Below are 12,921 nucleotides of genomic sequence, written 5' to 3'. Positions count from 1 at the left end.
TATCTTGAAGGCTGTTGAATGTGAGGTAATATTGATAATTCCAGCTGGGGGGGAAATAAACCTGTGGGAAGTTCTCCTGTGCTCTGTAGGCAGGATCTTATTTTGTACCAGCACAGCTTTTCACGTGAACATGCATTACTTTTGAAAGGATTTCGTTCCATCACTGTAATTCCTGTTATTAGTTTTAGAAATAAAATCAACTGTTACTGTAACATCAGAATCAAGATTTATGCTGGAGAAAAATATGCCTGTAACTTAAGAAAGGAGAAGGAATCAAATGGCATTTAACAATGGGGTAACACAATCTGTGCACATTCAGCCATGGCTTTGGCGCAGGGAGTGAATGCTTTTGCTTTGTGTCCACGCTGCAGGTTTGGGGGAGAGAAAGCAAAACTGCACATACTCTGCAAGGAGGAGCTATAACACAGATTGATCCAGTTCAGAAGAAAGGAAATGTTTTCTTCCAAACCATTACACAAATTCTGGATGAGCATTAAACTGTGTGGCTTCACCCTGAATGCTTTTCAAACAGAATGCTCCTTTCCAGAGCGTGCATATCAATATAAGTGAAACGGCATAAATGTCACGCTTAGTCTGTCCGAGCGGCGTAGTTTTGTTCTCGTGCAATGGGAGCAGGTGGTGGGAGGTTGTTTTGATGGGTTGAGAAGCTCCTCCCCTCCTTCCCCAAGCAGCAGCAGTCTCATCTGCGTCAGCAGTAATTGTGTGCCTTGCACTGCTTTTCAGTGAGGGTGAGTGCAAAAGATACATCAATATGAGGTATCAAACTGAGGCTTAGATGTTCCTTTTAAGTGGCTGCTCATTTCCTTGAGCCATAACATGGGCTAAAGGTTAACTTACACAGATCTCCGTGGAAGAACAATTTCTCTTTTTTTGGGGAAGGGAGAAGCAAGGGGAAAGGGCGTTGTTTCGTAGTCTTTCCCACCTATAGACTCCATGTGATGTACAGTGCTGCTCGTGCAGATTTTTTTTTTTGTTTTTGTTCCCCCCCACTGGATTATTTGCTAATCAGACTTCAGTGCAGTGGAGATAAGAGCGAGACTGTTGCCTAGCTCCGGAGCCAGGAGCACCGCGGCCGTCCCGCCTCTCCATGGGCCCGGCGCGGCGGAGCTGTCCGAGGTGCTAGGATGATGCTGGCTGCGCGGGCGGGCAGGGCAGCCGGATTGCAGCAGGAGAGGAGCCCCACAGTCCTGCTGGCACCCGAAGGTAGGCTTGCTCTTTGTTCGAGAATTCCTGATTAATCGACAACAGCACCAACGGAGCCAGGCAGCCGGAGAGAGCAAGCCTGCCTGTAGTCGCGGGGGAGAGAGAGAGAGACGATGCCACGAGCCAGACTGCTTCAGACCTTCTGTGTTTGAGTGGCAATGAGCGAGAGAGCGTCTTTCCTTGCTGCAAGAAGCCATTTGGATAGGATATTTGCTGCTCCTTATATTCCTTTCTTTTTGTCTCCACAGAACATATTCAAATGAGGCACCTTAGAAATCTCTGTGTTAGTGCATATGATGGTGCTGTAATCGTCTGTGTTGTAAAGTGGGTAAAAATCATCCAGTTCCTTCTCTCCTGGACCTCCAAGCAGGGTGTTGTTTATACCCTCCCATTATCCATACCCTCTCTTCTCTGAATGTGGATTTAAAGAAGCAAGCACCTGTCTTTTCTTCCCACTGCTTTTTTTTTTTTTTTTTTAAAAGCCAAACTTTCCATGCCATTTTAATCATATGTTAAGAAGATCTGTAACATAACACATTGACTTGCAGTGATGTCGAATTCTACAATCTGGGCAATTCTGCCAGCAAGATTTAATGCACTTTAACTGAAGAAAAAAACTGAGCCTAACTGAAAATCTGTTTCTTATGGTGCTGAAATATCCCTTCCGACTGCACTGAGATAACCACAGGAAAGGGCTTTTACAGGCAAAAGTCACCTTTGATTATTGCACTTAGTGGTCCCCGTGGACTTAGATTTTGGTACGTACATGTTTTAATACAACCTATGAGCATGCTAATGAAATATGGTGCTAATTAGAATAAAAAAGAGATATTACAAAATTAAATAATGAGTAGTCAGAAGGCATAATGAGGTTGCATGTATTTTTAGAATGTATTAATCAAGCTATTGCTAAACTAAAAGCTGAAGTCTATTTGACTGGTTTTGTGTACTTCACATGTTGATTGTGCTTGTAATAGAGATGCTTTGCAGCTGAATTTTTTTTTGTTTGTAAAAAGCCCTGTTAAATAATTAAAACCATTCTTCCATATTTTCTGATGAATTAATTGAAATAATTTCCAACATCTCTGATAGTTACTTATCAGACCTGCTGTACCATTAATATTTTACAGCATATGAACATGATGCTGGTGGTAGTGAAATCTCCATTTCATTTTCATAAAGAGGAGGAAAAAATAAGTCTGTCAGTAAGAAGCTCGTGATTTCTTCTGAGTTCAGATGCACTCCTGTTTGCACACAGAATGCGTGTGCATATGTCTGGGTGTTGTGTAATTTTATTTTTTCTTGTTGTTTATAAGTCTTCTGCATCATATTGGGAAGTAAAATGTCATAACTGCACTTAGGTGCTGGCCAATCTGTACCTAGGTTTATAACTGTCCAATATCCATGTGGTTAGGAGGATGCCTTGTTTTCCTCAGAGTATAAAAGTAATAGAAGTGTTGCTGTATTGCAAAGTAAACAACAGCTTTTCACATCCTGGAGACCTTTTCCTTTTCAAAAGGCACCTGCAAGGGAGCCAAAATTCAAGCCTTGGGGTATTTTTTTTTTTAGTTCTTAAAACTATAGGGAGCACAGCTTTTCCATGGGAGGGGTAGAACACATAGAAACGGACTGTTTCCTTAAATCCATGCAGTAGCATTCTCAATCTACTGAAGGAGACTCTTTTAACCTCTTGAAGTGAAGGGCTCAGCACTACTTGGCTTCAGTGATTTTGCCCAGGTGCTGGAGCTCGTGCTGTGCAGTATAATGAGGACCAGGTATATAGTCTGTCCCAGTCAAAATACAGAACATATTTTGTACTTCCCATTGATGGTAGTGGTTCTTTTGTTCTTTTTCTTTAAATATGTGCATATATAGTTGTCAAATGATATACAATAGGAAACTTGGAGCCAGTTTCAGAAGGTCTTTCCTCTTTGATGTTGGAATTTAATGAGTCACTGTGTGTGAAAACAGCAAAGCCATCTCATTGTTAGGAATGAGCAGGGGATGCAACTCTAAGAATGTGTCATAGCAATTTGTATCATAACATTCAATTGCTTGGGTATTTCAAATCTCACTTGATATAAGGCACAGTTATGATAAGTTCTGCAAAGGAACCTCTAGTATGTTTTTACATCACTAAATTTTTCTTGGTCGCAGTGAAAATATTTTTTTGTATATCCAATACCATTAGGCCCTTATTAGTGCTACTGTGGTCAGCAGTTTGTGAAAAGTGGATATGTCTGGCCTGTCTACTCTGCTCTTATTTTCTTGCAAGCAACTAGAATGCAACAGCTCAAACTCTAGGGTTGAATGGCTGATTAGCACCCTTGATTTGTGCAGAATCCTTCTAATATAATGAATTTAGTGGAGGGAGTTGATGGGTAATGTGAAAGCAGATATGTTCTCAAAGAGAGGAAGCAGTATTTGGGAGGGAATCAGGCAGGACTGGAGAGGTGTGTAGTAGTTCTTTATAAATTAGATATTGGATTCAGGACTCTGGGCAACCCCCCACTTGTTTTTCCAGGCTCTGTTCTCCTATGTTAAAATTAAAAAAAGAAAAGAAAAAAAAAATCCCTCTGCTTTGGAAGAAGGCAATCAGTGCCTTTGTCATTACTTCAAAAAGCTCCTTCAGTTTAATGTCAGCATTGCCAGTTTTCAACGCAGCACAGCTGCAGCTTATGGCTGTCAAGCAAGCTGAAAAGCAACTGATATTTTGGGGATCCTCATGTGAATAAGAGGGAGAATGGCATGTTTGAATCTTCACGTGTGTGGTGCTGCTTGGATGCTGTGATATTGAGTCAATTACTCCTCATATTCTGAAATCAATATTTTTGCACACTGATCATATGAAAAGGAGGAGCTTTGTGCTTTGACCAAGAATGCTGTGTATTTGGCATCAGAGCAAATAGTTAAATTAGAAGTAGGGTATGCAACAGTCTTGTGAAACACAATGCATTATGCTCCCATAGAAACTCTGTCTGAATCAATACAATGATCTTGAATTTAGTTATGTAAATATTTTCTAAGTAAGCCAGGAAGGGGACTGCTTGCCCTTGCCAGTAAGCCAGATGCACTGGCAGGGAAGGAAAAAAATAAGCTTCCTTGCTTTACTCCTCCCATGCTGACAGCTGAAAGCACGAGCCAGGCCAGTGTGACCTGCTCTGGGCTCCTTTGCCAGTGTCCCTCTGATGTGGGGGTACCTGGAGGGGCAGGTGTTGGTGAGTGTGATGGGGTGTGATTGTGGTTTTTTCCTCAGTGAGATTTCACACCGTGTTAGTTTGACCTTTAAGAAACAAAGTGAACATGATGGAGAACTACTTCTTTGTCTCCTTGTGCTCAGGTGAATTTTCAAAGATGTTCATATTCAGTGAACACTCAGAATCAAGTTCCTCCAAACAATTTTTGTTGACTTCATAGCACGTCGACTGCAACAGCTGAATTCCGGTGCTCTTCCTCTGCCCTGCTGTCTCCTTTTGTTCCTTCACAATGAGGAGGGGAAAAAGAAAGGAGTGTCTAAACAATTTTTCAAATGGTGAAACTCCCAGTTAGAATTTTCCAGGGCTGATTGATTTCAGAAAACAAAATGCACTGAAAGCAATTTGATTGCAAATACTTAGGTGACTCTGTGTGGCACTTGTCACTGGCTAACAAAGTCCCTGACCACAGTGTGAATGTTAGGGGCACCAGAATGGTGGTGCCTCACCTAAAGCTCGCATTACTTATTTAAGAACTTGCATTTGCATAGTTTTAATCAAATATAAATGTACTCAAACACAACACTTGCCTGTGCTTGTATCTGCCCTGGCAGATGGTTAGGAATTGCTCAGTGCCTGAGTTTGCCAGTCAGCAGAACCTTTGATCAAAGGTTGATGAGTGCTGTCTGCCATTTTCCAAGGAGGGGGACAGGCAGGCACTGCCTGGGACTCCATGGGCCACATGTATTGGTTGCAGCCTATTGCAGTTGTTATGCACATTTATTAGGGTAACATGGCATGTCTGAAGTGGCATTAATACCTGTAAATAAAATTGGTGCTAGTGTGCCTTACAAGGAATACTAATACTGCAAAAATGTTTACAGTAATTAGTTAAGCTTTTTGCACCAGCTGTTTGCATTTTTAATCCCTAGGTACAGCATGCACAACTGTAAACTGTTGGTAAATGGGGAGAGGCTGTAAAATACCATGCATGCAGGAGGTACATGGGGTTTGTTCCAGAAAATGCTTGCTGCTTGCACAGAGGCTTTTTGGAGTTGGTGCCACATGTGCAGGTTTAAGGTCCTGATATGTGTGTGTTCCCCAGCTACCTCCAGGAAGCACCCCAAACTGAACTGGGTGTTATGAGCATGCAAGAATCACAGTCATGGGAGGAGCTCAATAGCTGCACTTGCTCAGTACTGTTGCAGGATTGGACCTCTGTTAGGACAAAGAATATATCTTGGTCTAGCTATTAAACAGGGTCTAACTTTTGTCATTCTGCATGAGTTTAGTAATAGAAAACATCAGCAATAAACTAGCATATAAAGAATCTAATCAGTGCATGCAGCAGAATAAAAGCTTTTTATTTCGGTCTTTTTGCAACTGGAATGACTTTATCTTCCTGTTCAAAAAATAAACATCATAATAAAAGGAGATTCAGTATATCCTAAGTGTCAGCTCATTTTTGATTTCTGAAGTGAAAGGAAAACAATGAGGGAAAAATATGTAGTATTGTTGCCACAAAAGAGATTGTGAAGCAGATGAAGTTCTATGTCTTGGGGAAAAATGAATCAGAACTGCATTTATTGAAAACCTGTTGAAGTTACCTTCAGTAAAAAAAATTCTGCTATATTTCAGGAGTAAATCTGGTCACTGGAGAAATCAATGGCAATGTTGCCACTTTGACTAGAGTGAGGTTTCTCTGTTGTGCAGGTTTATTTCAATTTAATTGAACATATGCAGAAAGTAGGCTTTACTAGAAGTCTGAAATGGAAAATTCAGTACAATAGGTGTCTCTTGGGAAATGGCCTGGACTTCAACCATCAAAGAGCAGGTATCATTTAAGGAGTTCAGAGAGAGTGGAGTTAGAGCTGTCTATGCTGTTAGCATTGGCTTTAATCAGGCAGGTTTCATGCTGTAGAGACACATTTCCAGCTTTGGTAACTGAACTTATTTTTTTAATCAGCAAGGTTAGGAATAGGCCTAAAACAATGTCTGCTGCAGCACCAGCAACACTGATAGAGTCTGTTTAGCTCATTGTCAGTGTTCCAATTCACTCCTTTGCAGGTAGTGTGCCACTTATGGTGAATATATGGAATGGCTGAATGCCTATTCCAACCCAGTGGAGTTCTAGTCTGTTCCAGTGTCAGAGCTGTGTGAAATGCCAGGCATGCACGTTGGGCTGCGCTAAGACCTCCCTCTCTGGTTTTACCCTGCAGGGATTAGTAGGAGATGTTTATACCCATGCCTGAAAATGTTTAAAGATCACTTCAGTGACCCTGAACATCAGCCTTATGCTCGTGTTCAGGTTTGGTTGATAGAAAAGGTTGTCTGGGAGGCAGAAGAGGTAAAAGGAGCAGACCCTTCGCATACTCTGAATCTTCATCATTTTAACAGTCATGTCACCATTGTATAGAGGTAATTTTGATATGCAGGCATGGGGAACAGGAGAAAATTATTGGTGTACTTTTAAGGTATTAACTGCCTGAAATCAGCTGCTTGTTGCCATTGTCACTTCAAGTAACCAAAACTGTGGGGAAAGCATTCACAAGTGGAAAACCATTTTTCTGGTTTTTTTCATCCCTTGCATTCTCATGGTCAGGCTGTGCCTGACAGCCCAGAGTGGATTGCTAGAATCCTTAAGAGCATTTTATTTGTTTATTTAGAAACAGCTCCTATCCAGATCAGAGTTCTACTTGTTCAGCTATGTGATAAAGATTAGAAATATGACATTATATCAGGAAATGGGGGAAAGATTTTTGTCTCTAATTACACAGGAACCCTCTCCCTAAAAATCTGTGTGCAGACAGGATTCTCATTACCTATTCAATAAGATCACTTCTAGCTGTAGTGCTGGCAAGGTTTCTCGGGCTGGTTCCGAGAAGTCACACAATCCTCCTTCGGGGAAGGCAGGAATGCTCTAGGAGTGAATAAGCAAGCGTGCCTTGGGGAGCTGAGTTCAGCTACCAGGTCTGCCCATGGGTCGCTCAGTCCCTCCTGCAGCAACTCCCCCCTTGTAAGATGAGGACCCAACACAATGCAACTCAAGGTTGTCTTGTCTCTGGACCTTACAGTACTCAGTGTTTAAAATAAGGTGGCACAACTCTATTTTTTTAATGAAGTTCTGTTTTACTTATTAAATTAAGTAGTTAATCCAGTGAATAGACTTTAGAGAGAGACAGCATATCTCTTGAAATTCTGCCTTGCCTTTAGTCTCCTGTAGTATTTGCTGATGTGTCAATACACCAGAGCTCTTGCAACTCCCAGGACGTCTGTTGATGAGCGGAAAATGTTTGGGGCCTTTCTGAGAGCTTTTAGGCTGCCTGCCACGGAGCCTGGGGATCCAAGTGTGTTAGCTCCGTGCTGCTCAGCTGGAGGTGCTGTGAACCAAAGTGCCTGTCGTAACTGTGGAGGAAATATGGAAGTCTGGAGAATTTCAAGGCTTTGGAGTTTTGAAGGACCCAGCTCAGCTGGGATTTCTTGTCCAAGCTAACGAACTGTTGGGCAGCAGATGACAAGGGTTTATGGGCTCATGTTTACGTTACTGAGAAATACAGGAAACTATTTCACAATATTTCTTTCTAGATTTTGTACCTGACAAAAAATTTTTTTGAAGAGAAGTTTTTTGTTTCAGAATATTAAACAGTATTTTTCACTTGAACTTTGGAATATCCTGAAGAATAGGAATTTTGTCTGGTAATCTGCTCTGGTGCAGCCTTATCTAAACTGTAAAAAGGACCTGTTGTCCTGTGATGAAAGCCTTCTCAGTCTAATTCAAACTGAGATTCAGGGATGTCAGTGTCAATGCAACTGATGGGTATTACAAAAAGGGAGAGGATGGCAGGAAACTTTTTTGGGATTTACAGTGTATAATTGGATGGATCTGCATCCCTTGGAACAAGAGACTCTTGGTTTTGTCTCCTCTTGTCTTGAGTAACGTTCTGTGTTCTGAATTGCTTTGTTTATTATCCTTTAAACAGGAGAAAGTCTGAAAAATTGTCTCTTATGAAGATGTTAATTGCAACTGACACAATCTCGCTGTCATAAACCATAAGCTATTTTCCTACTGATTAAGGTATTATGTGTTTTTCAACCTGCAGGAAACGTTGCTTTCCTTTGTTCATTATCTCCTGCAAGATGATGAGTTCTAATCAGGAGGAGGTCACTTTGGGCGCTTTTCTCCAGTATATTGAAGATATGGGGATGAAGGCCTATGATGGCTTGGTTATACAGAATGCATCAGACATTGCTCGAGAGAATGATCGCATGAGGAATGAAACAAACCTGGCTTACTTGAAAGAAAAGAGTGAAAAACGTCGAAAACAAGAAGAAGCAATAAAACGGTAAATATTTTGATAAAGACATGAGTGGTCTGGCAGAGTGAATGAAAAGTGAGGGGCTCAGTCTCAGATGTGGAAAATATGTGTAGACCAGTTGATTTCTAAGCAGCTTGGTGGTAAAAGCAGTGCAGACCACTGGCCCACGTCAGGCTTCTGTTTGCACGTGTTTTATCTTGTACCGACGTGATGGTGAATGGTTCTTCCTCCTTCCCTCCCTCCCTCTTCCCATCTGAATATATTCAGTTTGAGTTTGTGTGGCATCTTGAACAGGTGTGATTTATAACAAAAAGTTTGTGTCTCTGGAATAAGAGGTGTAGATCTAGTGAAAAATAGGTTGTCATCCTCTCAGTGATTTTTAGATGGAAATTTTGTACTTTGTGCAAAGATCTGTGTGCATGTGAGCAAGACTGGGAGAGCCTCACACTCTCCTTGAGCTGATGTTTTAAATCTGGCAAATTTTCAAAGCTTTCTAATAACTATCTGAGGTTTTGCAACAACAACAAGAACAAAAATCTATTATTTGCCATTTCCTTTCCGTTCTGCAAGCTGTGAAGTCAGTAACAATCTTGCAATCATTTAAAGGAAAATGGATCAAGCCCTGATGGGCGGAACCCCATAATGGCTCTTCTTGAACAATTCCATTGATTTTAATTGACAGTTAATGAGAGGAGCACTTGCCTGACCTGGCCTCTTGTGCCAGTGGATATCAGTGAAATTGTTGCAGCCTCTTGGAGGAGAAAAGAAGGTTGAATGGAATATATATAAATGTTTATTACATATACATTTGCATTATTAAAAAAAAAGAGTTTTCTTGAGGTGAGGCTAAAATTGTGTAATACAGGTCAATCATCAATTCATGTTTAACTTTTATTTGCAAATGGATGGCTTGAGCACAAACTGATGGGAGATCCTTTGAATTTTTCCCCCAGCATGAGTCTTCTGTATTTCAGTTTAAGTGATTAAATTTTATGCTGTGTCTTGGGTACTGTACATCCAGGTATAACAGACATGCTGTGCTGTGAACATTCAAGCAATGCCTCAATAGTCTGATTATTTTGATGGAATATTAAAAAGAAAAGAGCAGCACATGCAGTTTGACAGAGGAGGGAGATAAAGGAATGTAAAGCATAAATATGGCTGCTTTCTGTTCCAGGAAGTGGAGATTCTTGGATTGTTAGCAATTTGGTTGGAGTGATAAGAGTAATGTAAATTTAAGGTAATACAGCTAATTAGGCTGTACTCTGGCTAACCTGGTTGTATGTGTGACCATAAAGACCACTAAGCACCAGAACAGATATTTTTTATGAAGAAGTTTGTTGGGACATGAGAGAGTAAGTTGTAGACTGACCTGGTTCTTTGTAGTCTTCTGGCTAAGCTGCTCTACCTAACTTGAATGGTGGTAACAGTATTTCCTACGTTGTGGTTTGTTTGTGTGGTTTTGTTTATTGATCCTGGCAAAGTGATTTGATGAAGAGCTCTGGATAAATACAGATGATTTAGGGCTGAGCCAAACCATGAAATTCTTGCTCATGCTAAACTGATATCACTGAGGACAGAGTTCTGACCCTCAGTTACAGAGCCAGAACACAGAAGGAGTAGGATCAGCAATAGTGGGACCAGCAGTAGTGGGTTTACTAGAGGAACAGCATTTGGATTGGAGGCATCAACATTTCCTGAATATTGGGCTCTTCTGTGGGAAACTGTGTTTTCAGTGGTCCCCCCTGATCCCTCTCCACCTGTATCATCTCAGTAACATTGAGGGGGTAAACAACATCTGTCTGAGGGGAAAAAAGTAGGGAAAACACCTTAGGACATCTTGAAAAACATTCTCTTCACGTCTCTTTCTCTGTCTTTTTCTTATGGAAACTTGTAGAAGTAAAAAATAAAAATAGATACTTGTGATCCTTGATTAGAAAGACTAAAAGCAATGGCAGACCAAGGGAGAAGGTCTGATTTGTCTAAAGGAACCATGATGTCTGAAGTCACTTAGGCTGATTGCAATTGAGTCTGTTCCCTGTAGTAACCTCCAGAGATTCATCCAAGACCACGTTGCCTATTGAAACATAGCAGATAGGAAAGGTAAAGTAGGATTATTGATTTCTTCTTTGTGCTGTTCTATATTCCTTAAGTCTTTATGTTATCTTGATGGATATTTATATTATCCCTAATTCCTGATGCTGTGGCCTAGATAGGAAGTGGTGCACATGTGCAGTGATAACAGTGCTACCAGTCTGGAGAGCACCAATAGCTGAAAAAAATCTCCTTAGCAACAAGGGAGTCATCCCCTGTGATTAACTGCAGGTAGATTTTTGAGCAGGAGCAGGGGTTCCCACACTCTTCTTTGGCATGTGTGAATGAAAATAAAGCAGCTATAAGTCCTTGGTGCCTACTGGAAATTACCTGATATTCCAGTTGAATTGTTTTAGAAACTGGTTTATAATTTTTGTATTTAGAAGCTATTTTAGTGTTCAGATGGTCTCTCTTAGAAGAAGGCTGGTTGTGTGTATTAAAAACATAATAATGACTAATGTATTAGCTAATAAAGTGGTGGTGTTCGTACACAACACTATTTGGAAGCAGCTGTTATTTACCTAAATCATCTCATAACTGTGCTGAATGACTTAAGTTCATTGAAATGCATTAGTCTGAGCAGTTTGGAAACAAGATCTGAAAAATGACCTGGGGGAAAAAAAAAGGTTTCATTACACATTTTGCCTTCCAAAGGATACATTGTGTTGTCTTTCCTCAGTAGCACTAATGTACCTTCAGTGTGACTGCTGTCTCATCATGTGTGGCTCTGATAGGTTAATTGTGGGGAAAAATGTATGGATCTATTTGCAGGAGATAAACACAGTGTATTGGATTTGAAAAAAAAAAAAAAAAAGGCAACTAGTCTTTGTCTGATCTTGCTGGGCTGAGTCAGCTGATCTGATCTGAATTTCTGACCTAATTTTAGTATGGTACTTAGCGATCATGCGGAGAAAATAAGGTTAATGTGCTGATTAGTAGCTGAGAGTAAGCCACAACAAATAAATATATATATTACCTAACGTTTAGACCTTTTTCTTCCATCTTCTATTTGTCTGGTCGCATTACATGACCACGTCTATTCAGGCAGCTGTGCCCAGACCAAGAGAACCTACTGGCATATTTCCCACAGAGCCCATAAATTGCAAATAAAGTTATGGAGCAGTATCATTTTCACTGGCAATAAAGTTGCAGTCCTGTGACATGTACATTTGCCATGATACAATATCTGCCTTAGGCAGCATTTCTGGGAACAGAAGGTAGATTTGCCTCAGCTATTTTGGGTGCCAGGAAAAAGGTGAGTATTGGGAGTTTATATAGGGCATCTGTTAGAATGAGCAGTTGCTTTCTGAGTCAACCATAATTGAAATATGTATATTTAGGTCCTTTATTATACATTGTTTTGTGTGGATACTTCACCAATGCTTTTCTTAATTGCACAAATACAAAATATTGTAAGGAACAAATAATGAACCCTCCTTCTCCAAAGGCTCAGCCCAAGTTGCATTAATAGGTACTCTTGTTAGATATGTATGCTTTTAAATTTCTGAGTTCCATTTTTTAGGCATAATATGAGCTACTGTTTCTGTCAGAGAAGTTGTGTTTTTGATTTGTATCACCATGAAGATGTGACTGCTCTGGTGTTAAGCTGGTGGTGTTAGTGGGTATGGATTTCTACCTGCCAAATCCTGGACTTAGTCATCAAAATATTTACTTCTGCTGGTTTCCCTTACTTGTAGCTCATTCCCAGGACCTAAATGGCTCTGTGAAAAGCCGTGTTTCTGCTTGTTGAGGGAAGTATCCAGGCAGATGCTGTCAATAGGAGGAGCTTTTAGGAGCACTGTTCTGTGCTAAAGCAAACAGAAATGGGCCAGCCAGCCAGTGGCAGAGTTAAGCTCTTGTAGTAAAGAAGGAATTGTAATGAACAGCTGTCATCCTAACCTCTCCTTTCTTTGGCAAATCAAGTATTGAAGACTAACTCATCAGCAAAAGTAAGATCATATTTTTCTCTTGTCTTTTTTTTTTTTTTGAAAGTTGTGAAAATAATTGATTTCAGGTATTATCTGTCTTCAGTTTTCTGTAGTTCCTATCCTTAGTTTCCTTCATGAACGAGATGAAAATTATGTGTCCTTCAG

The 12,921-nt window shown here is 40.5% G+C and overlaps 1 protein-coding gene across 4 annotated transcripts in view; it reads left to right on the top strand.

The window, feature by feature from the left end:
- The first annotated feature begins 718 nt into the window (after positions 1 to 718).
- The window catches only part of NYAP2 (neuronal tyrosine-phosphorylated phosphoinositide-3-kinase adaptor 2), a 130,425-nt gene continuing 118,222 nt past the window's right edge, over positions 719 to 12,921 (top strand). For 3 of the 4 annotated variants that reach the window (XR_007627989.1, XM_050308617.1, XM_050308616.1), the window contains exons 1-2: positions 719 to 1,224; positions 8,494 to 8,761. Coding sequence is in view for 3 of the 4 variants with exons in the window: in XM_050308617.1 (XP_050164574.1) it covers positions 1,146 to 1,224; positions 8,494 to 8,761 (347 nt within the window). In the remaining variant the exon portion in view is untranslated. Of the gene's footprint in view, positions 1,983 to 8,493; positions 8,762 to 12,921 lie in introns of all 4 variants that reach the window. The other variant, XM_050308618.1, reaches the window with a different exon arrangement.

The sequence above is a fragment of the Myiozetetes cayanensis genome, unplaced genomic scaffold (genome assembly GCF_022539395.1).
Source record: "Myiozetetes cayanensis isolate MyiCay16 unplaced genomic scaffold, myiCay2020 scf13, whole genome shotgun sequence".
NCBI lineage: Eukaryota > Metazoa > Chordata > Aves > Passeriformes > Tyrannidae > Myiozetetes > Myiozetetes cayanensis.
Note: the sequence above shows the minus strand (reverse complement) of the source record. Positions and strands in the feature narration are given on the sequence as shown.